The sequence below is a fragment of the Perca fluviatilis genome, chromosome 3 (genome assembly GCF_010015445.1).
Source record: "Perca fluviatilis chromosome 3, GENO_Pfluv_1.0, whole genome shotgun sequence".
In the NCBI taxonomy this organism is placed as follows: Eukaryota; Metazoa; Chordata; class Actinopteri; order Perciformes; family Percidae; genus Perca; species Perca fluviatilis.
This window is the reverse complement of record NC_053114.1, coordinates 6,889,413-6,914,735: the sequence shown is the minus strand read 5'-3', so window position 1 is coordinate 6,914,735 and position 25,323 is coordinate 6,889,413. Positions and strand designations below refer to the sequence as shown.

Here is a 25,323-nt window from a genome sequence, read left to right as displayed (position 1 = left end):
ACTTGCTGTGCTACATTTGCTTAGGTCTGATAACCCCAGGGTGCTATGTTCACTTGTACTGTTATTTTAGAACCCTGTTATCAGGTCTTTGTAAAAAGAAATCGCAGACTGGCTTGTTCAGTTGCACCGCCCTAATAATGGAAGAACAATGTAAACAATGTGACTGTGAGACTTTATTACATGGATCGTTATCATTTCACACATCACATTTATATGTTATTTTTTTTTATATTTTCAGAAATACATGCAAAATATATTAAGATGAGGCAACATTTGGTCTTAAAATATATAGTTTACAATCTCTAAGGCCTGTATCAACACATGGCAGGGCCCTCTTCCCCATAATGTGTTTGTAGTGTTCTTGTAACAGCCAGATGTGAAGGCTGTCCTGTGTGTGTTTGTGTCTTGTACTCGTCCCAATAGATGTGATTAGTGCGGGTATAGCATCCAAAGCCTGCCAGCACTTTTTCAGGCTTCCAGGTGTCTTGTCTCTCTGGATTTAGGATAGAGGGGTGTGTGTGTGTGTGTGTGTGTGTGTGTGTGTGTGTGTGTGTGTGTGTGTGTGTGTGTGTGTGTGTGTGTGTGTGTGTGTGTGTGTGTGTGTGTGTGTGTGTGTGTGCGCGCGCCATAGACATATATTCTCTTACTGTCTCTTTCAGTGCAGTGGTCTCATTGAAATGAATGAGTGCACAGTGCTTTCTCCCCTAGTGTAAATGTCAGTCTGAACATGGCCTTTGTTGAGTCTTTTGTGCATGCCCACTCATGGAAGCATTTACTGTATATGGCCCTTCTTTCAAGGCAGGGTTGTGACCAGAGACCAGATTGAGTGGACTGTCCCCTTGTCAGCATTGGGCCCCATTCACAATGCATGAAAACGCAGGTCTTTCCATTCATTTCGAATGGGGGTAGTGCGCTTAGGCTGCGGCGTGGGCTGATAAGCTGAACATGGCTGCTCATAGTTCCACCACTGATTGGATCCTCTTAAAAAAAAAAAAATTCCTGACTGTTCTACAGTCTGCCTGTTGCCCTTCCTGATGGTCTGTTGTCCCTGTCCTGTAGCCATGAAACCACCACTTTACAAGCATGATCTGTCACTGACGACTGATGTTGGGTTCAGGCCGAGTCATTTGTAATTGTAATGTAATTGTATGTAATTGCATTTCATAGCAATTATACTGTACTGAGCAAGAGGTTGTCATACGTGTCAAATGTCTCTCCATCATTTCACAGACTAATTTGGGACATCACGTGGTGGCGTGTCCCTGTGTGTCTGGAGGAGAAAATATCTTTCTTGAAGTTATCACCAGGGGAGAATCCCATGAGAGATTTGTCCCGGCCAGCTCTAAGTCACGAACACTTGTATTGTTAGTAATATTTTTATAGATGCACAAAATGATTTTTCCTTTCTCGTCTGCTAAATCAGCCATTTATAGGCCTTTTAAAACCAGACAAACTTTTTTATAGTCCTTAGAACACAATTCTACGAACCCGCTTTGTAGTGTCCGCACCGCAAAACTACTAACTATTTTAGATATTAAAACGCTGTTTTAGAGACTTTTTTTAGCTCCTACCTCAGAGTAGATACTCTCCCAGTACAAGAGGAACGTTTGGTTACAAGGTAACCTTGGTTCTCTGAGTGAAGAGACTATCTCCAGGGCAAGGCCGCTCAGATACCGTTCCAGTCAATGTAAATCAGTGAACCCATGCACACCTGGGCCTTTTATGCCCAAGCATGTGCCACGTAGTGCATACCTGCCAACACTCCCATTTTTCCTGGGTTTCTCCCGTTTTTTAGCCCTATCTCCTGGACCTCTCCCGGTTTGTTATTTCTCCCGGGAAACTCTCGTAAATTTGCATGTCCAAAACTCCTTTATAAATAATCGGACCAATATGTCTGTCTAATGTTGACCAGTTGCCAGATCTTGTATAAAACGCATCCTATTCACACAATCCACACACCATATACAATTTGTCACCTCAGCCTGGCAACCTTCGCGGAAAATTCAGTCAGACCCGAAAGCGAGACGATTAAAAATGGCAGGTGAAGGCGGTGTTCTCGCAAAGGAATCGAAATATAGCTGTAAATTTCAACAGTGTTGGGCCCAACAATTTACATGCTTCTTACCTAGTCATATGGACAATCTCCACGCTTTTTGTAAGGTGTGTCCCATTGATTTTAATGTAGCGCACGGTGGGAAAAATGACATTACCCAGCACATTATAACACAGCGGCACCATCGCGCACAAGAGACACACAAGGATTTTGAAAACCAGGTATTGGCAGGTATGACGTAGTGGTGTGTCTTAACATAGAATCCACATCAACTGCCCCAGTGTGTCAGTCCCCCGTACATATGGAATATGTAACTCTGTGGAGAGATAGTTTTGATACGCTAGAGAACTTTGTACAGTCGTTGGTCCAGATAAGTGTATGTCAATGATTGATTGATCACATGAGCCAATGCAGCACCGGTAACCGCCATTTTTAACCGCTAGCTAACAAGCCAGCTGCTAAAAGAGTAAATGTACTTCAGTTGATCCAGACTAGGGTAAGGGTTTTGTCTTCATTTTACATTTTCACAGCAGTTGGCTCCCCCTGACTCCTGCTCTCATACCGGTTTCACTGAAGCTTGGAATTTAGCCTCAGACTGCAGCTTCATTTTGCACATCAAAAAATCTGACTTTTTGAAAATGCCACACCACAGGCTTTGCAGTTGTTCCGCCTTCGTGGCTCGACTACGTAGTGCAATACACAGTGTACGTGCTAAGGATTTTAGGAATCTCCATGCTTCTAGATCTTTCCTTTTTAATGTGTTAGCAATGCCTTTTCATGTTGTAATTATTTTACAATGTATCAGTTCAGTTGTAACTGTTATTTGTTAGAGAGTTGAATCAACACAGATGCCAAAAATGAACAAATATTCAAAGACGTGCTGGAAATGATTTTCAAACGCTGCAATAACATGAGGAAATCGGACATGTGTCCTCAATGAAGCTATGAAAAATAATAAGAGCATGGAACAGCTGTTTAGGCCGTCATCCAAAGCAAATTCAATATATATTCAAAGCCCAAAAATGACCCCAAAACCTGCATCTAGTTAGCCTAACTATGAACACACAGTATATTACCAATTTTCTTTTCCCAACAAAAATATATTACATTAGGCATCTGTAATATCAATGCCTCTTCTTGTGGGGGGATTTGTTTCAAACATTGTAATAGCATTTAATTAAATCCTCAACATGTGCTCTTTTTGAATTCAATGCTCTATGAGTTGACCAACTGATGTGTGCTTTAAGTATACGTTGGTTTGGAGGAAACTTAGAGAAATAGTTTCAACATAAGTTTAACAATTATAACTAAACAAGTTAATCATTTTTAGAGGTGGGAAAAAATAATCGATTCTTAGATGCGTCGGGATTCTCTCTAGAACGATACGATGCTGGATTCTGATAAGTTAATAAATTTTTTTTTGAATGTGTTGATTTTTATTTAAAAGTTACTGTCTCCAGACAAGTACAAATCAGAAACCAGAGTGACTGAAAGAGGATGGGATAATGGACAACAACTTAGAGTTTAGGCAAGAGTGCAGAAAAAATCCACACAAAAATGGCCAAAAATTTAATTTTGTAATTATACACATGATCTAATAAGACATACATAAAATAATTAGGCAAAACACATATAGGCTTTTCATCTACTTCATCACATTATCACATGTTCTAAGAAGCCAATTATCCACCTTTAAACATGACTGAGCCTCTGGCATGGAAGATCACTGGGAGAGAAGGTGACTTTCACAAGCATGTTTAAGGCATAAGCATGCAAGGACTACAAAATAAAAACCTCAGTAGACAAAACATTTCATTAAAACTTGTGTGTGACAAATATATGTCAAAATCTAAGCTTTGTCTAGCTGCTTTGTCTAGGAAGTGATTAGCAAACTCTGAGTAGCAAACTCAGATTTATATGTATATTTTTAAAAATCACGCATGGAAATGTACATAAATTGTTGCGCCAAGATGCATCGATAATCGGTTTAGAATCGAATCGTTGGCCTCTGAATCGGAATCGAATCGTGAGGTGCCAATCGATTCCCACCATTAATAATTTTTAAACACTGTAAACAATGTACATGAGTATCCATAGAGGTAGTAGATTTTGTTTTGTACTATGCATCCTGATAAAGTTCCCTTGGCCTTTGGAATTAAAATAGCCCCACGTCATCACATACCCTTCACCATACCTAGAGATTGGCATGGTTTTATTTCAGTTAGCCTAATAGCTAGTTTGATTTGCATTGAGAAATGATTTTATGGAATCTACCCCATGCCAATCTCTAGGTAAGATGAAGGGTATGTGATGATGTGGGGCTATTTTAATTCCAAAGACCAAGGGAACTTTATCAGGATGCATAGTATCCTGGATCCATGAAATAACTGGCCTTTAAAAATAAAAATCTGCCTGCCTCTATGGGAATTTAACATAGGGGTGTCTATACTTATGCCCTCTGTATTTTAAGGAACATTTAATTATTTACGATACATTATTCATTCACAAAGAAAATTGGTGTTCTCAAAGGTTGGATTTTTCCTAATCTTTTCAAATTAAAGGTCCGATGACATGGAGCTCTTTGGATGCTTTTATATAGACCTTAGTGTTCCCCTAATACTGTATCTGAAGTCTCTTTCCCGAAATTCAGCCTTGGTGCAGAATTACAGCCACTAGAGCCAGTCCCACAATGAGCTTTCCTTAGGATGTGCCATTTCTGTGTCTGTAGCTATTGAGGAGGAGAGAGGAGAGGGGGGGGTGGAGGGTGGGGTGTGGCCTTGACCAACTGCCACTTCTCTCGTTTGAAAGCCATGATGTCTCTCTCTCATGGGTGGGCCAAATTCTCTGGGCGGGCAAAGGAGAGAAAGGGGAGGTAACCTCGCTTGTTATGACCTCATAACAAGCAAGATTCCAGAACAGCTCATCTGAGCTTTCATTTTCTCAAAGGCAGAGCAGGATACCCAGGGCTCGGTTTACACCTATCGCCATTTCAAGCCAATTGGGGACCATAGGCAGGCTGGGGGAACTCATATTAATGTTAAAAACCTGAAGTGAAATTGAAAAAGTTAAATTTTCATGCCATGGGACCTTTTAAGGCATTAATTTCCATAAAATGATTTTTTTTATTCTTCTTTTTAGTCAACTTTAGCAGGGGTTCCTATTACATTACATTACATTACATGTCATTTAGCTGACGCTTTTATCCAAAGCGACTTACAATTAAGTGCTTTCAACTGTGAAGGTTCAAACTCCAGACAACAAGTAGTAAGTGCAAGTACATTAGCTTTAAATAAGCAAAGGTACAAAGAGACATATGAAAGTGCAGGTTCAAGAATTATTTAATTTTTTTTTATCCGAGGTGTAGTCTGAAGAGATGTGTTTTTAGCCTTCGGTGGAAGACGTGTAGGCTTTCGGCCATCCTGATGTCGATGGGGAGCTCGTTCCACCATTTGGGAGCCAGGACAGTGAAAAGTCGGGATTTCATTGAGTGATTAGTTGTCCCTCGCTGTGAGGGGGCAGCAAGCAGTTTGGCTGATGCAGAGCGAAGTGGGCGCGTTGGGGTATATGGTTTAACCATGTCCTGGATGTAAGCTGGGGCTGATCCATTCGTGGCCCTGTATGCAAGTACTAGTGTCTTGAAGCGGATGCGGGCAGCAATTGGTAACCAGTGAAGAGAGCGGAGGAGCCGTGTAGTGTGAGAGAACTTGGGGAGGTCGAAGACAAGCCGAGCTGCTGTGTTCTGAATGAGCTGCAGGGGTCGGATGGCACATGCAGGCAGGCCAATCAGGAGGGAGTTGCAGTAGTCTAGACGTGAGATGACTAGAGCCTGAACCAGAACCTGAGCCGCCTTCTGCGTTAGAAGGGGACGTATCCTTCTGATGTTATGCAGCATGTATCTACTAGATCAGGTAGTTGTGGTAATGTTGGCAGTGAAGGAGAGTTGGTCGTATCACACCCAGGTTTCTAGCAATCTGGGTGGGCACTGCCACAGAGTTGTCAATTGTTATAGTCAGGTCCTGGGTAGGAGAGCCCTTGCCTGGAAGGAAAAGCAGCTCAGTCTTGTCGAGGTTGAGTTTCAGATGGCGTGTGGACATCCAAGAAGAGATGTCAGTCAGACAGGCCGAGATACGTGCTGCTGCTTGACTTTCAGACTCAGGAAAGGAGAGAATTAGTCCTATACTCATGAGCAGCACTGTAAACAAGTTGAAATGTTTTAAAATGACAATTGTTTGCTTCAGAACGCATGTTTCAACGTGTTGTTAAGCAATTTTCATGCTAAAATTTAAAAGACCGAAATAGACAAAAAAAGAATAATCTGGGTTTTAAGGCTTTGTAAATAAAACCTGCTCCTCATTAACTGCGAATCTCAAATTTCTCAAAATAAAAGATAATTTGATTCAAAGCAATGTATCGACATTGTGTTGTGTGTGTGTGTGTGTGTGTGTGTGTGTGTGTGTGTGTGTGTGTGTGTGTGTGTGTGTGTGTGTGTGTGTGTGTGTGCGTTCCTAGAGCTGGTCTGACAGGAGGTTTTCATCAAGAGTGCTTTTTATTTATATTTCTACAAGTGTTGGATTTCTGGTTGACCGTCTGTGACCGCTGCCTTGGACTTGATTGCACTCAAAGGCAAATACATCCGTTTTTCATTTTTCTCTCTCTTGTTATTGCTGTGGTGAACTCTGTCAGTCCCTCCTCATGCCCCCCCCCATCCTCCGCTCACTTTATTTCTTTCCCATACTTTGACCCAGGTTTAGGGGTTTTCTTGAATAGGCTGCTGTGGGGTTTGGTTTTGTGTGAGCGTGTATATGGCTTCCAGCTAGCTACTGCGTTTATTTCTGCGATTGCTCCGGTGCCGCTGGGAATTCGGCCGATGTCCCCCACCTTACTCTTTCTTTGTGTTGGCGGTCTAAACTCCGGTGGATTTATGAGGACTATGGTTAACTGCTCCTCAGATCTCTGCAGGGTAAATCCAGACAGCTAGCTAGACTATCTGTCCAATCTGAGTTTTCTTAGAACGTACGAATGTCATGTTCCACCAAAACAAGTTCCTTCCCGAGGCTATTTTGCAGAAGCACCGGGGCTCCGTCCGGTGCTTAGCACCCATCAAGACGATTGTGATTGGTTTAAAGAAATGCCAATAAACTAGAGCACGTTTTTCTGCTGTGTGGACTAGCCAGACCTTCCTCCGCAGCGCTGTGGACGAAGGTCTGGCAGTGTGAGACTAGCTAGCTATTGTCCTGATGTTTGACTGGGCGATCAACTGGGGCAGTCTTTCTCAAACTATGGGGCGGGCCACGGAGGAATGCCTGCTGGGCGGCGGCGACCCCCCCTCCCCCCCCCATATTAACAAGATATTTGTATATTCAACAGGGTTGAGTAGCGAAGCCTGGTGCTAATATGGCACTGGTGCCTAAACGACAGGAATCTATTAGACCGAATAGCAACGCGGATTTCGGTGCCTCATTTCGTTGCCACTTAAATGCAGGGATGCACCGAATCCAGGATTCGGCTTCGGATTCGGCTGAATATTGGGCTTTTTGACGGCGTTTGTTTAGGGTTCGAACCAAACACTACGCTTGCAGTACGTGCACCACGCTGGTCGATGTAATGACGCCGCCGTTGATTACGGGAAGGTGTTTACGTAGGTGGAGCGTTCAATGCAGTAGGCTGTGAGAAAGTGAGAATGGAACTCATGAGCAGAAAAAGTTGTTGTTTGGCAGTACTTTCAGTCAAAACAAGGCGATTCAAGTGGAGCTACATGTTCAATTTGCAATGCCGATTTGTCTCGTGGTGGCGAGGACCCTAAACAATACACAACATCGCCGCTGTTAAAACATTTGGTATGGAACATCCAAAAGAATACGAGTTGTGCAACGTTGTTTACTTCGTTTATGTGCTTACTGTGTTAATGGACTGAGGCTGGAAGTAGGATTCCAGGGTTCCCCGCAGACAATTTGTTAGTTAAGGTGGTAGGGTGGGGATTGCCGTCAGACCGGGGGCGGGGGGGGGGACTGACTAACAACCTCAGCCTGTCATTCAGGCAATAGGGCATAGTGAACACAGTGGTGCCTGCCTGTGCAGAGGAAGTCTAAGCCCATACACACTTGAAACCGCTTTACCGGCATTGCCGTGGCTCACTGTGACTTTAACAACAACAAGTCAACGTTGTTTCGCTCCGTCGGCACCACAGCTCTGCGTGTGTGAGTCGTCAGTCGGAGCGCCCTCTGTCAAGATGCAGAGACGTCCGATATAGTCGCGCTTATGCGCGTTCGGGCATAAATTTGGCACGGTTTGATTTAAAGTGAATCCGTCCTCTGTAGTGCCGACGTTATATTTTATTTTGAATGCGTTCTGCAGAGAAGGGATACTGGCGTTGGTCACGGTTTGGAATGAAAGGGAGGAAACAGGACAGAGTAACAAGGCGGATATCGTTCATATACATTTTTTGAATTTATTTTTTTAACGACCTAGTTAAGGTGGCATGCCCGTCTTGCTCAGGCGGCCGCCTAAGCTGCAAAGTGCTGCGGGAAACCCTGGGATTCGGGATTCGGTTTCGGATTTGGCAGAATCTTAACCAGTGGATTCGGTATTCGGCCGAAACCCCAAAAATCTGGATTCGGTGCATCCCTACTTAAATGCATTCCCTGCTCTCTCATGCTCCGAGACAGACGTTAGAGGCAACAGAAGCACGTCTTTCTTTTACCGAAAAATTAATTGCGTAAGCGGGCCCCAGAGCATATGGGGCCAAACGTTAGTGGGTTTTGGCAACAAAAAAAAAAAAGTTTGAGAAAGGCTGGATTAGAGGATAAGATTTTGGAACTGGAGAAGCTGGATTAGTCACAGTGGGATTTTAAAGAGCAGCTTATTGGGGATAGAGATGACGTCAAACCCAGGGTAGCTTCTCTCCCTCGCGGCTCTTTGTTTACCTCGCTGCTCAGGAAGAAATATTTGATTTAGCTGTTGCCAGTGTTCTGTGGCTCTGACTGTTGATCTCCTTTTTTGTTTAAATCTCTATCCAACAATATTGTGTTTGTTTTGTTTCCACAGCTTGGCACTACAGTTGGGCTGTGGGTGGTGTAAACAGGAAGTATAATGTTGCCTTGGAATCAGTGGGTCAAATATTTTGCGGTTAATCGCCGAGGACACACTTGGTTAATGAGGCCGTCCTGAGACTCGTACGAATACATGACTCAATGAAGCTCACATCTTTGTCGGTTCTATTCATTTTCCATTTATTTAGGATCACTCATACAGTATTGCACTTCCAAGCAGATGGCACTGAAGGCAAACACACCGCATTCAGCAGAAAAATGCGTGTGTTTGCGAGTTTTTTTGTGATTGTTGCGGGAAAAAATCCTTGATTACGCGGCACCTTTTCTTAAAAAATGCGATGGAATATGCGGGATATTTATGCGATGAAATTGCAAAAATTGCGGGAACTTGCAAAAACTGCGGGAAAATGGCTGCTCTTGTGTGAAGTAAACGCAACATTTTTCAACTTTCTGCTAAGATATATGTGACTTTTTTGCAACGTAAATGCGGGGATTATGAAATCATGCAAGGCCAGCATATTTTGCGCGAAAATCGGCAATTTATGCTGCGAAAGTGCGGGGTTTTTGAAAAAATGCGGCCGCCGCATAAATATGCGGACTTTGGCTTATTATGCATTGAATTATGCGATCGCATAATCGTGTTTTTCTGGATTGACTGATTCAGGACCTGAGAGGAATAATAATACACTGTCATTAATAAAGCAATTAAATTGATTTATCCAGAGCTAGGGCTGTAGCTAACGATTATTTTCATCCTTGATTAAATCTGTTGATTTTCTCCATGAATGGATTAGTTGTTTGGTCTCTAGAATGTCAGAAAATGGTGAAAAATGTGGATCAGTGTTTCCCAAAAGCCCAAGAGGACGTTCTCAAATGTCTTGTTAGATTCAGAGAGAATAAACTAGAAAATATTCACATTTAGGAAGCTGGAATCGGAGAATTTGGACGTTCTTAAAAAATGACTCAAACAGATTTATCGATTATCGTATTTAGTTGCCGATTAATTCAACATGTTGACGATTAATCAATTCATCTTTGCAACTCTAATCCAGAGGAACGTGAGACAGAGGCAGAGACGTATTATTTTGAATGGTTTCTCTCTAAAGTTATTTTTGCAAAGGAATATATTTCTCAAAATGATTGATAAAATAAAATGTAAATTTATGTTGACAATGTCAGATTTGCGCTATTATCTATCTTTAAGAATAATATAAGTAACTCAGAAATGACTGCCGATATTAAAGTGCTCATATTATGCTTTTTGGCTTTTTTTTGTGCACGTTATAGGTTTACAAAGTGAAAAAGCCCAAAAGTCCCCCCCAAAGGGCCTTACCATCTCCAACAGAAAACACTGTTCACAAACTGCTCCAAACAGCTCTATTGTAGTTCAGCCTTTACTTCAGAGACAAACGTGCATCACTTTGTAACACACGTTATAATGCTCACCTAGCTGCTAGCGTGGTACGCCCTCATACTCTGCTTCTGACTGGCTAGTAGTCCTTACGTAGCTACTGCGCATGTGCGACTCCCAACAAAGATGGAACAGAAGTGCGATGCCTCACTCTGTAGCTAAAACGGAGAGCTCGACACACAGGGTGCAAAGAGGAGCTGCAGCAATGTGCAGTAGTTTTGAAAATTAAACTACATAAACCTATTCTGGTACAACCTCTAAATACAATTATGAACCTGAAAATGAGCAGAATATGAGCGCTTTAAGTGGCTTGCCTATGAATAATAACAGGGTATTCCCTGAACACAGTGGGACATCAACTTCTTCATAGCTGCTGATACGGCCTATACTAAAACCAGCATAAAGGCTGTCCCTTCACCGTCAACATCTGGACTGATGTGCTACACTGGACTGTAGTGAATTGTGGGATACACCTAGGCCTGGAGGAAGCAAAAGTATGCATCAAGCGAGGGTTACGGTTGGTGACATTTTTCAGACGCTGCTTCCTAGTGGTGCCTAAACGTGCACTGGGACAGACCCAGTGTATGCTCTTGAACATATATACCTGTAAAGGTCCACTATGTTGTTAGTGCGTGTGGAGGTCGAATTGGCTAACAGAGAGGAGTAGGGCTGCACAATATGAGAAAAATATCTAATTGTGATTATTTAGACTGACATTGCGATTGCGATATGATTCACGATATTGGAGGGAATGATAATTTTTGTATCAGTATTGTCATTTTCATTGAAAAATGTTCAAATTAAAATGAATATAGTGCGATTTGTGCGAGGATCTGTACCAAACAAACATGTTTTCTTTCGCCTGTAGGATAGGATTTGTAGTCCGGGATGTCTCTGCAGAAACATATTTTGCCTTTTAACAATTATTAATATTGCGATTTAGATAAAAATTGCGATTAATTGTGCAGCCTTAGAGAGGAGGCAACATGGCAAAAGCTGCTGATGCTGCTCAACCGGCTTCATTTCCTCTCCTTTTCTTCTGGTTCCCTGCGAGTTCTTCCCACAGTTCCACATCTCCTCCGGGAACTTCCTCTGAGGGGGAGGGACAGGAAGGAGCAGAGCTTTTCTTGGCCCAGAGAGTTTGAGGCCAACTTCACCACAGCCAGAGATGGTATTTTTCTTAACCCAAACCTGGCACTGACAGTGGAGATAAGATCAAGGCTCGCCCACACATCCCCGAGGAGAGATTTAGTCGTTTCACAATGCAACCGGGCTTTAATATGATACACCAAAGGAAAATAGCCCACAAACAGAAACTATAATATCTTGCCAATGATTATAAATCTACATATTGGTGGAGCATAATATATATAATATTTCAATAATATGAAAGTAGAAACTCATACACTGTGTGCAATTTTATTTCCTTTTTTAATACGTTGATGCCATCAACGCAAAGTTTAGGAGAACAATACTAATGATTTAGTTTGAAGTTCCCGTGACCAGACCTGTGCGTCGCTTAGGGTCCACCGTCGCTGTCAAAACGTAGATGAGCAGCGCGCCTTGCGTAGTCTGTGCAGCTTCAGGTTTGTAATGGACGCGCTCCACTGTGGAGACTCTGCGGCAGACGCGTCGCGTTTGAGCTCCGTGTATTTCTGCCGTAGTTTCGGTTTTCCACCTCCGATGTGGGCAGTGGTGGCCTAAAGGTTAGAGAAGCGAGCTTGTGACCGGTAGGTCGTCGGTTCAATCCCCAGACCGACAGGATACAAATCTGGGTGGGGAAAGTGAAAAGAACAGCGCTTTGTCCCTCCCTCATTACCACCACTGAGGTGCCCTTGAGCAAGGCAAACCTCCAACTGCTCCAGTGGAGCTGCTCAGTGGCCAGCAGATCAGACTGGGGTTGTACTGGGCAGCTTCCAGGTATGGATGTGGAACTGTGTGAATGTGACAGGTTGTCGTTGCAAATGAGAAGTTGTTCTAAATCGACTTACCTGGGTAAATAAAGTATAAAAAAAAAAAGTAGAACAGTGTGCAGCCACTTCCCCTGAACTTTCGCTCATTCAGAGACCAGAGACCCAAACGGGGCTCTGCGTCTGTCAGAAGGTCTGAGATCTACCGTATCAGCAGAGCAATCGCGTAATGCACAGCAGCAGACTATGGTGCAGGTATAGATTAGTTTCTGAAATATAGTGACTTTATTCTTGTGATAGCCTATTATAACTGTATTTTTCTCAAACTATCACGACTCCTCCCAAATCTCAGAGAACACAGATGGGATGAGTTATATTTTGAATGTGCACAGAGTTTTGAACATGAGCCGAAATCTTGCTCACATCTGAAATATGACAGTCCAGGGGTTTATTAATTCTTTCAAATGAATTCATGTATCATTGAGGTGATTAATTGTCATGTGAGATGAACAAGAAATTTATCTTTTTAGATAAAACAGATGTTGACAAACTTTCCTTTTGGGGACATCATTTGAAATTGGGAAAAATTTGAAGCTGGAAAAAAGGTGATGAATTGCAATATATCACAGAATACTGTAATATGTTTAAAATCGCCTTTGGTGATTCCCACCCCTAATGTATTGTATTATTTTACACTTAAATCCCGCACATTATCAGGGCACATGAGGGTAACAGATGTCCATATATATATATATATATATATATATATATATATATATGTATGTATGTATGTATGTATGTGTCTGTGTATATGTATATGTGTTATCATTGATTTTCTTCCGATAATAACGGAGTTCCATGCCTTTCTGTTGCTGTGTTCCTGTCTCCAGGCTGATCACTGACTAGAAGATGAGGATGCTCCCCTGAATCCCACCCGCTCACAACACCCCCCATCCCCCCACCCCACACCCCCCCCTTCATCCACCAAACCACTGCCTCCATCATGAACCACACCCCCAGCCCCCACCTGTCGGACGGCGGTAAGTCGGCCGGAGGCGGCCTGCTGTGCAGCCTGGGCCTGGGGTCCGACAGGGGGATCCGCTCCCCGGACAGCCTCACCCACACCCCCAGCCCCACCGGAGAAACGCCCAGCTCCAGCCCCCCGCTGCTTCTGTCCCCGGGGCTGGGAGGCTTTGGCCTGGGGTCCCTGGGGGCCATGGGCGAGGGAGCCGGGGCCGACTGGGAGAGCAGGGAGGAGCTGAGGCTCCGGGAGCTGGAGGAGGCTCGGGCCAGAGCCGCCCAGATGGAGAAGACCATGAGGTGGTGGTCGGACTGCACCGCCAACTGGAGAGAGAAGTGGAGCAAGGTGGGGGAGTCTAGTGGATACTTTAGCCAGCCGAGAAAACAGATTGTGAAAAGCTGTGAATTACTATATACGAAGTCAAAAATTTCTAAATCCAAATGTTAGGCCTTAAAAAGTCTAAAATTCACTGAAGTATTTTGTTCTAGGTCTTAAATAATTTTAAACAGGTCTTCATTTTCCTACTTCCATGCCTCTAATGCTCATTTTATTTTGCTGTATTAGGACTACAAATGAGAACTACATGCAAATGATATTGCAGCCAATCAGCTTTCGTGTTATTGGTGCGAGTCAATTTCAGATTGTACCACAGACGGATTTTATTTTTCAGCTATGGGGAAGTGCACATTTAGTGATACTTGGAAGTTAGGGCTTAGTTGATGTTGTGATCAAGGTCTTAATTGTCATTCATAACGATCTTAAAAAGGTCTTAAAAAGTCTTAAGTTTGGCTTGGTGAAACCTGCAGAAACTCTGTATATAGCAATGGCTTAAGATCTGATCATCGTCGTCTGTTCATGCACAGACTTTCATCATTCCCAATCAACAAAATTGTGCCAGATTTATTTAAAGGTGCCGTAGGTAGGATTGCGAAGATCCAGGACTTAGCCAAAAAATGTGAACATCGACAACAATCTCCTAAGCCCCTCCCCCCACAAGGGAGAATCAATGCGTGTGCATGAGCAGTGATTGACACGCAGTTAGACAAAAGAAAGTTGGTTTTATAAGGCTTACCTACTGCATCTTTTAAGTCATGTGCATTATTTTTAAGAAGGTTTTTCAGTGTTTTCACTCACTTTTTTTTAACTTCATTGCATTGATGTGTGTTTGTGTGTTTTATTTTAAGTTAAAATTGACAGAAAGAATTTGACTTCAGCTGTAATAACCCACAGTTGTAAACCTACTGCTCTAGATTATCAGTCAGCAAAGTCTGACATAAGGTTGCACTAAGGTCTGGCCAAGCGAGACTAACTTAACTGTAATATGCAAAAAATAAAGTGCCTAATATTAATTATAAGCAAATGTACTCATTTAACAAAGAAACTCAAATATTAGATTAAAACAAAAATTAATTTTTTTTTAAATGAAATTAATTGTTTAATTACGAGAGAAACCAAAAGGCTCGGGGCTGACTCGTTTACCTTGTATTGTCCGTGTTGTTGGCAGGTCCGCGCCGAGCGTAACCGCGCGCGCGACGAGGTGCGCCAGCTGAGGCAGCGGCTGGACACCCTCACCAAGGAGCTGACCAGCGTTCGGCGCGAGCGGCAGGAACTGGCCTCCGAGAACGAGACGCTGCGGCTGGAGACGCTGCGTCTCCACGGCGGCCATGCCGCCGTCGACGCTCCCCCTCCGTCGGCCACTTCTCCGTCCTCCTCCTCCTCCCCGGCACACCCTCGCGGTGGTGCTTCCTCCTCCTCCTCTCCATCCATACCTCCCTCCTCCCCCGCCTCCTCCGCCTCCTCCTCTCAGGTCCACGCCGACGGGAAGCTGGACGGGGTGGACCGGGTGGGGGAGGGACCCCCGGGGTCTCCAGAGCCAGAGCCGGTGAGGGACGTGGACTTGGACAGACAAAAAATGGCTCAACAAAAGGTGAGTCTTTTTTTTTTTTTTTTGACGTTTTGGAAACTAAGGGTTAATCAAAAAAAATTATTGACGAATCAATAATGAAAAATGTTGCTGTTCTAGATCCTCTGACTAGCAGTTTCAGGTGGCTTTTTTAATTTAATTTAATTTTTGATGTAGGGCTGGGCAATATATCAATATTGATATCATCGATAACATCGATATTTGAGGCTAGATATCCTTTTCAATTTTGGATATTGTGATAAGACACAAGTGTTGTTTTTTCCCGGCTTTTACAGGCTGCATTAAAGTAAAGTGATGTCATTTTATGAACTTACCAGACTCACTAACTCTTGTGTTATTTGCCCTTACCCACTTAGTCATTGTATCCACATTACTGGTGATTATTTATCAAAACTCTCATTGTGTAAATATTTTGTGAAAGCGCCAATAGTCAACCCTACAATATCGCCGCGATATCGACATTGATGTATTTCGTCCAAAATATCATGATATTTGATTTTAGTTTTTTTCATGTTGCCTATATAGTCTTAATGTTTAAGAGGCTAATGTAAATGAGCATGGTGGTTGTGTTCTGTGCTGCTGACTTTTGCCTATTATCAGTGTGCCCATGCTATCTTCTGCTGCTACAGTGTATGGACAATGTGACCCGAGCATCAGTGGATGTAGGCCAGACTGGCTGCTGGTAAATCGCTCACCAAAAGAGAGAGAGAGACAGAGAGAGAGTGTGTGTGTGTGTGTGTGTGTGTGTGTGTGTGTGTGTGTGTGTGTGTGTGTGTGTGTGTGTGTGTGTGTGTGTGTGTGTGTGTGTGTGTGTGTGTGTGTGTGTGTGTGTGTGTGTGTGTGTGTGTGTGTGTAGAGGTGTCCTATTTAAGAGACCCTACCCAGGTGCACACACACACTTTCTCATATCATGCATGCTTCTCCCTGAGGTCTCAGTGATGCTGCAGTACTTCTTCTCTGTCACTATGTTCCGTCCCGGACCTAAAGCCTATCTGGTGCTGTCTAAACACAGAGCTGACCTGCTGCTTCGCTCAGCCTCCTTCATACTGACACATCAGACACTCGTGAGAGGATTTTAAAACCGGTATGGGATGTTAGCATAATAGCATTAAGCACCATCATGGGTCATGTTTCAGCCTTCAACCACTCTTAAAACACTCTGGGGAGGCCTTTTTTTTATTCTGAAGATACAGAGAGCCAAAGTGAAAGCAGGAAGTTCTGGAACTCAAATTACTGAAAAGTCCAGCCCTACAAGATAACCTTACTCAACAGTATGTTGTGTGGTTTCCTCACATCATATTTAAAATACAAACAATTTAATACCATTACCCATGTCATATTTAGTTTTTTTAGTAGTCTTTAAGGCACAGCATTTCCCACAAGCCTGGGAATATTTGTTATTAGTTAGTCTTGCATTGCCAGCTCTATCTCCACAGCGCTGTGGAGTAAGGTCTGGCTACACCACAGATGCATTCTGGGATAGGAGAAAAAGAGAGGCTCTGAGTTGTTTGCATTTCTTTAAACTAATCAGAATTGTCTTAGGCTGCGCTAAGCTTCCGGACGCAGCGACGGTGGCTCTGCAAAATAGTCTCAGGAAGGAAGTTGTTTTTCGGTGGAACATCTGCACCCCGCAAACGAAAACGCCACACACAATATTAAATGAAGTTAACTGTTGACACAATACAGTAACGTGAGCTATTTAAATTAGCTGGATACATGGTTAAACCTCACCCGCTCTTACCAGTGTATCTCCGTGTGTATTTCGTCCACAGCAATCCGACCAATCGGTCCCAAAACGTCCCAGTTAGAGAGGAAATGCCCTAAACATGTTCTTTGTAAATCTTTACAATCATTCCCCGGAAGAACCAAGCAGGTCTGCCTTGTTGCACCATCCAAATCTTCTTCAAAACTTTCCATTTTTAGCGTTTGGCTTCCTAGCTCGAAGGTTGTTGTTGTTTCCCGTAGCGAGCAGAGTTTGAAAACGGCAACACACGGAGAGCAGGAGGTGAGGTGCGTCTTGCGCCAGATGTCAAGTCTTTATCCTGGATATGTTGATCCAGACTAATCTTGAGTTGAACATCAGCAGCTTGATGGATTGCCCCAAATTAGGTTTGTCCTGTAATGTCCTCTCAACAGCTGGTAAGGGGCCTGTCCCTTTTGGTCAGGTGTAAATCATTTGGGATCCCATTTTGTTTTTAATAATTGCTTTTAAGCGGCACTGCCACCGGCAAGGGCCTGATGTCCCCCACGCTTCTATCTTTCAAAATCACACTTTTGTGCGACCCACTTTTCCAGTCTCGGTGCACTCGCAGCAATACATGTCAGCGGCTAAATATGGGCCACCGTAACATCTGATTGGTAGTGCTCGCTGCAAGCAGACACAGCTCAGAGCAGTAAATAAACTGCTGTTCCCTTCACTGAATATTTTTTGGGTGAAACAAAAGTTTGACCCCCTACTCCCAGCCACAAAAAAGCCATTATAGTGCATAGTATAGTATAATGCAAGCCCTGTCAAACAGCTGGCACTCTCTCCGTGTGCTGAGAGTGAATTCCTACTCTGCAGGTACACCGGTCTGTCATCACACCACATGCTGCTTTCACATCACCAAATGGCGATCCGGCGATTCGCCGCAGGGTTGTGCGGTGGTGGGAGTGTCACTGAAACGGCCCATCTGTGTGACGTCCCGTTGTGTTCTTTAACCCCCACCAATGTAGCACAAGTAGACTTTATATTTCACAATTTCTGTTTTCCGTCGAATCTTTTAGAGATCTCCATGTTTCCGACCGCACTTGAAAGCAGCAGAGAAGGAGGGACTGAGGAAACAGTCGGCTGTAGCACAAACTCCCGGGCAGTTCATTGTTTGTTTTTCGTTTTTTTTTTACCCTCATAGTTTTTCAAAACTTTCTTGTGGCAGCAATAGAGGCAGTGCTGTTTCCCGTTTCCTGCACGGGACTCTCACACCACCTCAAATCACTGATCGCCGTCTGACAGCTGACACAGGCAATGTAAATGCAGCGTAAGGAATACTGATGACTTTCAGTATGCAATTTAGATTTTTTTTAATCTGCATCACAAACAAAATGAGCTTACCTAACATGAGATGAGGGAGCGCCACTCCCCTGGACTTCACCTCTAGATGTGCAAACAATCAGAAAGATTTCATCAAAATAAAAAACAAACTGACTTTCTGAAAGAAGAAAAAATCTGACAGATTTGAATGAAACTAGGTACAGACTTCCAAGGTGCCTTGTGAATAAATCCCAATTTGCTTTCAGTTTGTCCAATTCTAACAAATACCTGCCAAACTAATCATCAGCCTCAGCTGTACACTGTGTTCAGTGCTAATTAGAAGATCTCGCACTGCTGAACGCAAGGTAAGTCTGGAGGTTCAGTGTCAGCATCAGTTCAGGAACCGACTGCGTAATGAGCGTCTGTCTTCGTAAACCAGGTGCTGAATACACACTGTCATACAAAAACCACAGCGCACATTTGCCAAAGCGCCTTTTCCCTCTGTAAGTCTGACCCTCTGTCTTGTAATGCAATACCTTCACTATTCCCATTTTCAACATCTATTATCATTCGTAAGATAGCTTTTAGTAGCCATTTGGAAATTCATTTCTTTAAGGACTGGAAGCTCTGTAGTTGTCAGAAGAAATGATAGTCACAGCAGTAGTGGTGTTCCCTAGTCTGGCTATCACCAGACCAAGCTCAATCTTTTAAGTCTGGGGAGTCCGCTCTGTATTTTCTACTGCACAAGAGGCGTGATCAACGGGCATAGTTCAAATGACTCTGGACGCAATTGGATAGTCCTTCAACCAATCAGACCAACGATCCGGGTGACGTAGCAGCGACAGCGGCATCAAAGGGTCGCTGCGCTTCAGTGGCCATCATGTTGAATTGTAAACAAAAAGCTGCTTGGTCGCTTCTCTATCGTCATCGTGTTAAACGCGCCAATAGCGCGCCAGGTGGATAAGTCAGTTTGTGATTGGTCCCCGCAAATTTGTAATAGAAGCAGGGTAGAAAGACGTACAGGTTTCCAGTCTGAGCTGCAGGGCGAAATCAAAATGCCGGCAGATCGGGCTGCGATATTACGAATCCCACTATGGCCACGCCAAGACCTGCCCTTCAATAGCATTTATTGGCCAGGCGTCCATGAGAACGTAAGGTAACGTAACTCCATTTGTTCAGGTCCTGTCCCCTGACCAATCAGCTATCCTAACCTTAACCACCCGAGGTCAAATGCCTAACCCCAACCAATCGAGCTGCTTCGTAGGGCAGGTCTTGGCGTGGCCATAGTGGGATTCGTAATTTCGCGATCTGGCTGGGTTCACCCAGTCTCAGTGTTCCCAGTAGAAGTAGCAGCAGTTACAGTAGCATTCTGTTGTCCGATCTGACTGCTGTGACCTCCTGTGTTTTCCCTTTACTCTGCCCCTCTGTTTCCTGGCAGTTGTATACTATGTCACCACACACACACACACACACCCTGACATCCGGCGCTGCCAGGCTTTGTCCCTTTCCTTCCGCTCTCTGCGTGTTCCCGTTCTCAAAATCCCTTCACTACGGGAAACAACAACAAACTTCGAGCTAGCGAGCTACATGCTGAAAATGGCAACTTTAATAGAACATTAAAGCAAAAAGGCAGGCCTGCTTGGTTCTTTCAGGAAATGATTAAGATTTACAAAGAATATGTTTACAGCATTTAGTCTCTAACTGGGACGTGCTAGTGGGTTGTGAAAAAAGTTAAATTTTGAAAGCATGGCCTATCCTTGGTAATGTTAAATACAGAGGCATGGCGGGGAAATGCCATGGTTCTGGCTGCAGCTGCCTGCAACAAAGTGCACACGGCGATACACCGGTAAAAGCAAATTAGGTTTCACCGCGTATCCAGCTAATTTAAATAGCTCACGTTACTGTATTGTGCGAACAGTTAAATTCATTTAATATTGTATGTGGCGTTTTCTTTTGCGGGGTGCAAAACAAGTTCCTTCCTGAGACTATTTTGCAGAGCCACCATCGCTGCTTCCGGGAACTTGGCGCCACCCAAGACGATTGTGATTGGTTTAAAGAAATGCAAAAAACCCAGAGAATGTATGTGTGGTGACACGGCGCTGTGGACATAGGTCAGGCAATGCGAGACTAAAGCAGCAGCGAATAAAGATCACTGCCACTGCCTGTCAGACTTGACCTTCAGCTAGGCTCAGGGGGGGTTTCCATGGTAACACACACACACACACACACACACACACACACACACACACACAAACACACACACACAAACACTGAAATACACATTGAGGCTGTAGTGTTGCACAGAAACCATGATACTGTGGCTAACTGGTACCCACACACAGCAGAGCCTCATTTCCTGTCTCCGTCCATTGTTCTGGCTCTCACACACACTGAGTACTTCCACATGTGGCACAGGATGGTTTGGCCTGCTAATATCTGTTACACACCGGCTCCCTCTGTTGGGGATTACCTGTAATGACAGCATCGATATCACTGCTCCGTTTGGCGTTTGGCAAAACTGCAAATGGTCAAGGATGTCAAGTTTTTTTCTTTTAAAAGGATGCTGTACTTGCTATCCGTTACTTGTATGTCAATTTCTCAGAAATTGGGTTGAAACAGCCTTGTTTGTAGATTGACCTCAATGCACTTTTCAAACATTGTAAGGCTTTGTAGCCTCATCATCCCAAAGCGTGCAGAAACCACAGATTTGAAAATAATTTAAACCTTAGTAAATGTGAAAATATTCCAATGATACTTAACAGTATTTAATGGTTAAATGTGTGATGTTGACACATTTCTGCAGTCTGTCTCTGTCAGGAAAAAGACTTCTCAACGTATAAGGGACCAGTTAGACTAGAAAAAGCAGTTCGATGTCACTTAAACGGCCCATTTATGTGACGTCCTGTTAGGGTGACCAGATGAGAATGGGTCAAATTCGGGACGACATGAATTTCAAAAACTCCGCACCAAAATGATTTCTTATTTTTATTCAAAAAAAAAAAAAAAAAAAATTTTTTTTTTTTAAAAAAAAAAGTTTTTTTTAAAAAAAAAAAAAAAAAAAAAAAAAAAAAATCATTAAAATCATGAACTCAAGTGACGACGGCAGCTGGATGCAGGACGACTCAATCACCATGGACAGTTTTTTTTTATGTTCTATCGGACTATAACTACTCGAGAGTCTGCTCTAATTTTCGGGACAGTTAGGGCAGGATTCGGGATTTGGGACAACCGCTTGGATTTCGGGACTGTCCCGAATTTTCCGGGACGTCTGGTCACGCTACGTCCTATTGTGTTCTTTAACTCCCCAATGTAGCACAAGTAGACTTTATATTTTACGGTTATCGTTTTCTGTCAGATCGTCGATAGATCTCGACATTTTCGATTAGACTTGAAGGCAGCCTCATTTCACAGAGAAAGTAAGAAAGAACAGAGACGGAGCGACTGCGCTTTGTTGTTTGCAGAAAACAGGTTTTGGTCTGGGTTGAACTAGTCTATATCCACGACGTTTCATTTCCGGGGATTGCTCCGTTGTCCATGGAAGTTCCGCCGGATGTCCCTCATTTATTAGGACACTCCGTATCAGCCTGATCTTGTGGTACGTTCTAATCACTACTAACTGCAACTAAATATAATTCTCTCACAGGGTCCATCACGGTTTACTTTTTTAGCCACAGATATCTTTACAACTCTCTGTCACAGAATGAAATGTTTATGAGGAACTCTTAAAGGCCGCATGAATATTATCTTAAAGAAACCATGCGGCATAATGGAGCCTGTGGGAGACGGAGGCCTCCCATTTTTACATCTGGCCCATGCCGTGAAAGACATAGGGTGGGGAAACATTACGATTTTTTTTTTTACTGTCGCAGTGCCAAAGCAGACAGATTTACTATGTGGCGGAGGAGGAGAAAGCTCTACATTTCCAATTTAATTTCTGTTAAGGCCATTAAATAAAACGAGATGTGAAAATGTTTGGTCAGGAGAACCCACCCAAGAGTTTTCAGGGCTCTGCGGTGACAGCACGTTGGCAGAAACCTTAGACGGTCTGCCGGATGACACGGCTTGATTTGCAGCTTTGTAGCGAGGAACAGAGGGCGGAGGGGAAAACTGAGGACAGAAAGAGAGAAATATTGTTGCCAAAAAGGGCCCATATTTCTGACAACCCCTTCAAAATCAGGGAGCTCCATATGAGTCCAAGAGATATATGGGTATAGTTTGGAAGAAGACTGAGACTTTATTTTGCGGGGACTGAAACTGAAAGGAAGCCTTTATCCCTGCTGATCTGTAAGGGGTTATGGAATGTTAAGGGGGTGGGGGGGGGGGGGTAAATGTTTCTCATAGGATTATTCCAGCAAAAATGTCTCGACAGGGCTAACCTTTGAAGAAACTGAGACCCGGAGAGCCCAAGATGGAGGTCGGCTATCATAGCCTGTTAGCTGTGTTGGAGTCAAACGCTGCGTTCCATTTCGTGGTTCAACACGCCCTAAAGCACTCGCCCTCGGGGAAATCCCCGGCGCCATCAAAAGTTCCGTTTGTCTGAAAAACTGTGAACTTGGTGAGATCGACCCTCTTGAGGGCTGCGGGAGCGAGTGAACAACGATGGTCACTCCAGAGGTGGCTATCACCCACAGTGCATTGCAGTTATGCATTTGATGCAAAAAAATACAAATCCACGGTTAGGTGGCAGTGATGTACAGCCGGTAAAACTCCTGTTGCCGACCACCAAAGAAGGAGAAGATGAATAAATTGTAATACATGTATTCACGGATAGCATTGTGCTCACCAATAACTAGACTGCTTATGTTTCTGGCCCTGTTGGATTTTGTTGTAGTGACGTCACCGTGCTATCTGAGTTTCAGTAGCATACCAGTATACAGTACATATGCTCCTTACAGCAACAGACTGCTACCCTGGTCTCATTGTCGCCTCCCTGTGTCTGTCCCCTGCCCTGTCAGGACCTGGAGGTGCTGGAGTCGGTCCTGCGTTCCCGGGCCCCGGACGGCGACACGCAGGAGGCCTGGGCAATCACCTCGCGCTCCTCCTCGGGTCCCAGCCGGCAGGAACGCAGCAGGCAGCTGTGGGAGGACATTAGCACGGTGGAGGAGGACTCCAGCAGACTCAACGCCCTGCAGCTTCGCCTGGATGAGTCCCAGAAAGTCCTGCTGAAAGAGCGAGAGTAAGACACTCCAAAACTGCCTGGGCTGTGGCAAAGATATAGAGCGGGACATAACGACAGTTGCAAATGAGAACAAAGTGTCACACACTCTGGCACCATATGCACATCTCTATTTATTCTGACGACTTTTCGGCCCTCAGGTCTTGTTCAAATCAACAAGAAGGCCCGAAATGTCGTCAGAATAAATAGGGATATGCGTATGGAGCCAAACGGTCTTCACCTGGCTGACAGCAGACATTTAATGGACATATAGTTTTCAAGTAGGCTGCATGAGAATCATGCAGGAAACATTTTGATTCATAAATTCGTTTGATTTTATTTCCCCTGCCTATAGTAGGAGGCAGGGCTTGATCAATCATTACAGTCAGTGTGGATTGATGCCCCGAGAGTGGGGTTAGTGACGGACGTAAAAAAAAAAAAAATTCTATGTGGATTGCTTGACTTAACAAAATAACTGTGATAAAGTCATCAGGGTATATCTATATTAGATGAATGGATCAATGTTTGAGTTACATACTGGATGCATGGTGGAAACTTTGGTGTTTACAAAGCAGAGAAGGGACTCACAAAAAGAGGCTATTAGTTGCATTGTGGGAACTGTAGGATCCGGTGTTTTTGTAGGTTGACCCAAGGACTGAAAATCAGGATATGTCAGCCTCTGCTGCTTCTGTTTTGATCAGTCCTCTTCCAAGTAAGTATGATAACTGGAGGAGTACTCCCTTTAAATAAGAATGCAAGACTAATTTTTACATTGTGGTATTTAGGATCTGAATGATTCTTCCACCACTGTTTAAAAAAATATATTGGCGACCTATGCTGATAAATTAGACATTTACGGCTCTCCGTTGCTCTGTAGAGGTGCCTTACACTGTATGGTTATATACTTTATTACCTTGGTAAGAGTGCTGTGACACACCTGCCAACCTGTTAGGGCCAGTGTAACCTGTAACCATAGCGGACAATCAAAGTTCCTCCACCACTGCTTATTCTACACCCAGTCAATGTTATGATCACTAAGAGCTGACAGCCCTGTCAAGAGCACAGCAGCTGAAGCCCGGACGTGCATCCTACACTTTATATTTTCTGTGTGAAATTGTGAGACTCAGAAAACTTTTATTGTCTGTCATGACAGAAAATGTAACGTTTAAATTAAAAAAAATGCAATTTAAAATTTGGACATTTAATATTTGGACCAATATTATTACCATTACCTAGTAGATGGTGACTGACATTGTGCTAGTGATTTCTGGGATAGACAGTTTTTTTTGTTGTTGTGACCTTCACAAGGTTTCTTAATGTGGAAGAGTGAAAAAAAAATCCATTTTGAAGATATTCGCAGACTCATATAGTAACCCACATAGGCACCAGAGTGGCATGATTGAGTGTTGGGAACCACTAATGTGTGTTGTGTCTCTGTGTCTTCCCCAGAGACAAGCTTGCACTGAGTAAGAGCATCGAGAGGCTGGAGGCTGAACTCACTCAGTGGAAATGTAAATATGAGGAGCTCAGCAAGACCAAACAGGAGGCCCTCAAACAGGTGAGACATCCATGACCGCCACTGTGCCAGTCAGAAAGAATATGTCTGAGTGGATTCTACTGAGCTCAGATGGACACCAGGTCACTGCTGTAGCATGAAAGAGCATCCTCTGCTTTCTGTTCGCCTAGATTGGTTCCACAAACAATATCAGTATGTGCTGTTGGATCAAATACGGCCAGTCATTCAACCTTTTGGGCTTTAATGTTGCGACTGACTGCAGTGCTATTGTTTC

At 43.7% G+C, this 25,323-nt stretch overlaps 1 protein-coding gene and 1 long non-coding RNA gene across 2 annotated transcripts in view; both read left to right on the top strand.

Moving 5' to 3' along the window:
* The window catches only part of LOC120556213, a 62,369-nt gene extending 48,987 nt beyond the window's left edge, over positions 1-13,382 (top strand). Inside the window, exon 3 of the long non-coding RNA XR_005638826.1 lies at positions 13,314-13,382. This is a non-coding gene — a long non-coding RNA (uncharacterized LOC120556213). The remainder of the gene's footprint in view (positions 1-13,313) is intronic.
* A 4-nt stretch (positions 13,383-13,386) lies between these two features.
* ccdc102a (coiled-coil domain containing 102A) overlaps positions 13,387-25,323 on the top strand; it is a 53,871-nt gene continuing 41,934 nt past the window's right edge. Inside the window, exons 1-4 of the mRNA XM_039795656.1 lie at positions 13,387-13,789; positions 14,949-15,371; positions 23,334-23,554; positions 24,983-25,091. Coding sequence (XP_039651590.1) covers positions 13,427-13,789; positions 14,949-15,371; positions 23,334-23,554; positions 24,983-25,091 — 1,116 coding nt within the window. The 5' untranslated portion in view covers positions 13,387-13,426. The remainder of the gene's footprint in view (positions 13,790-14,948; positions 15,372-23,333; positions 23,555-24,982; positions 25,092-25,323) is intronic.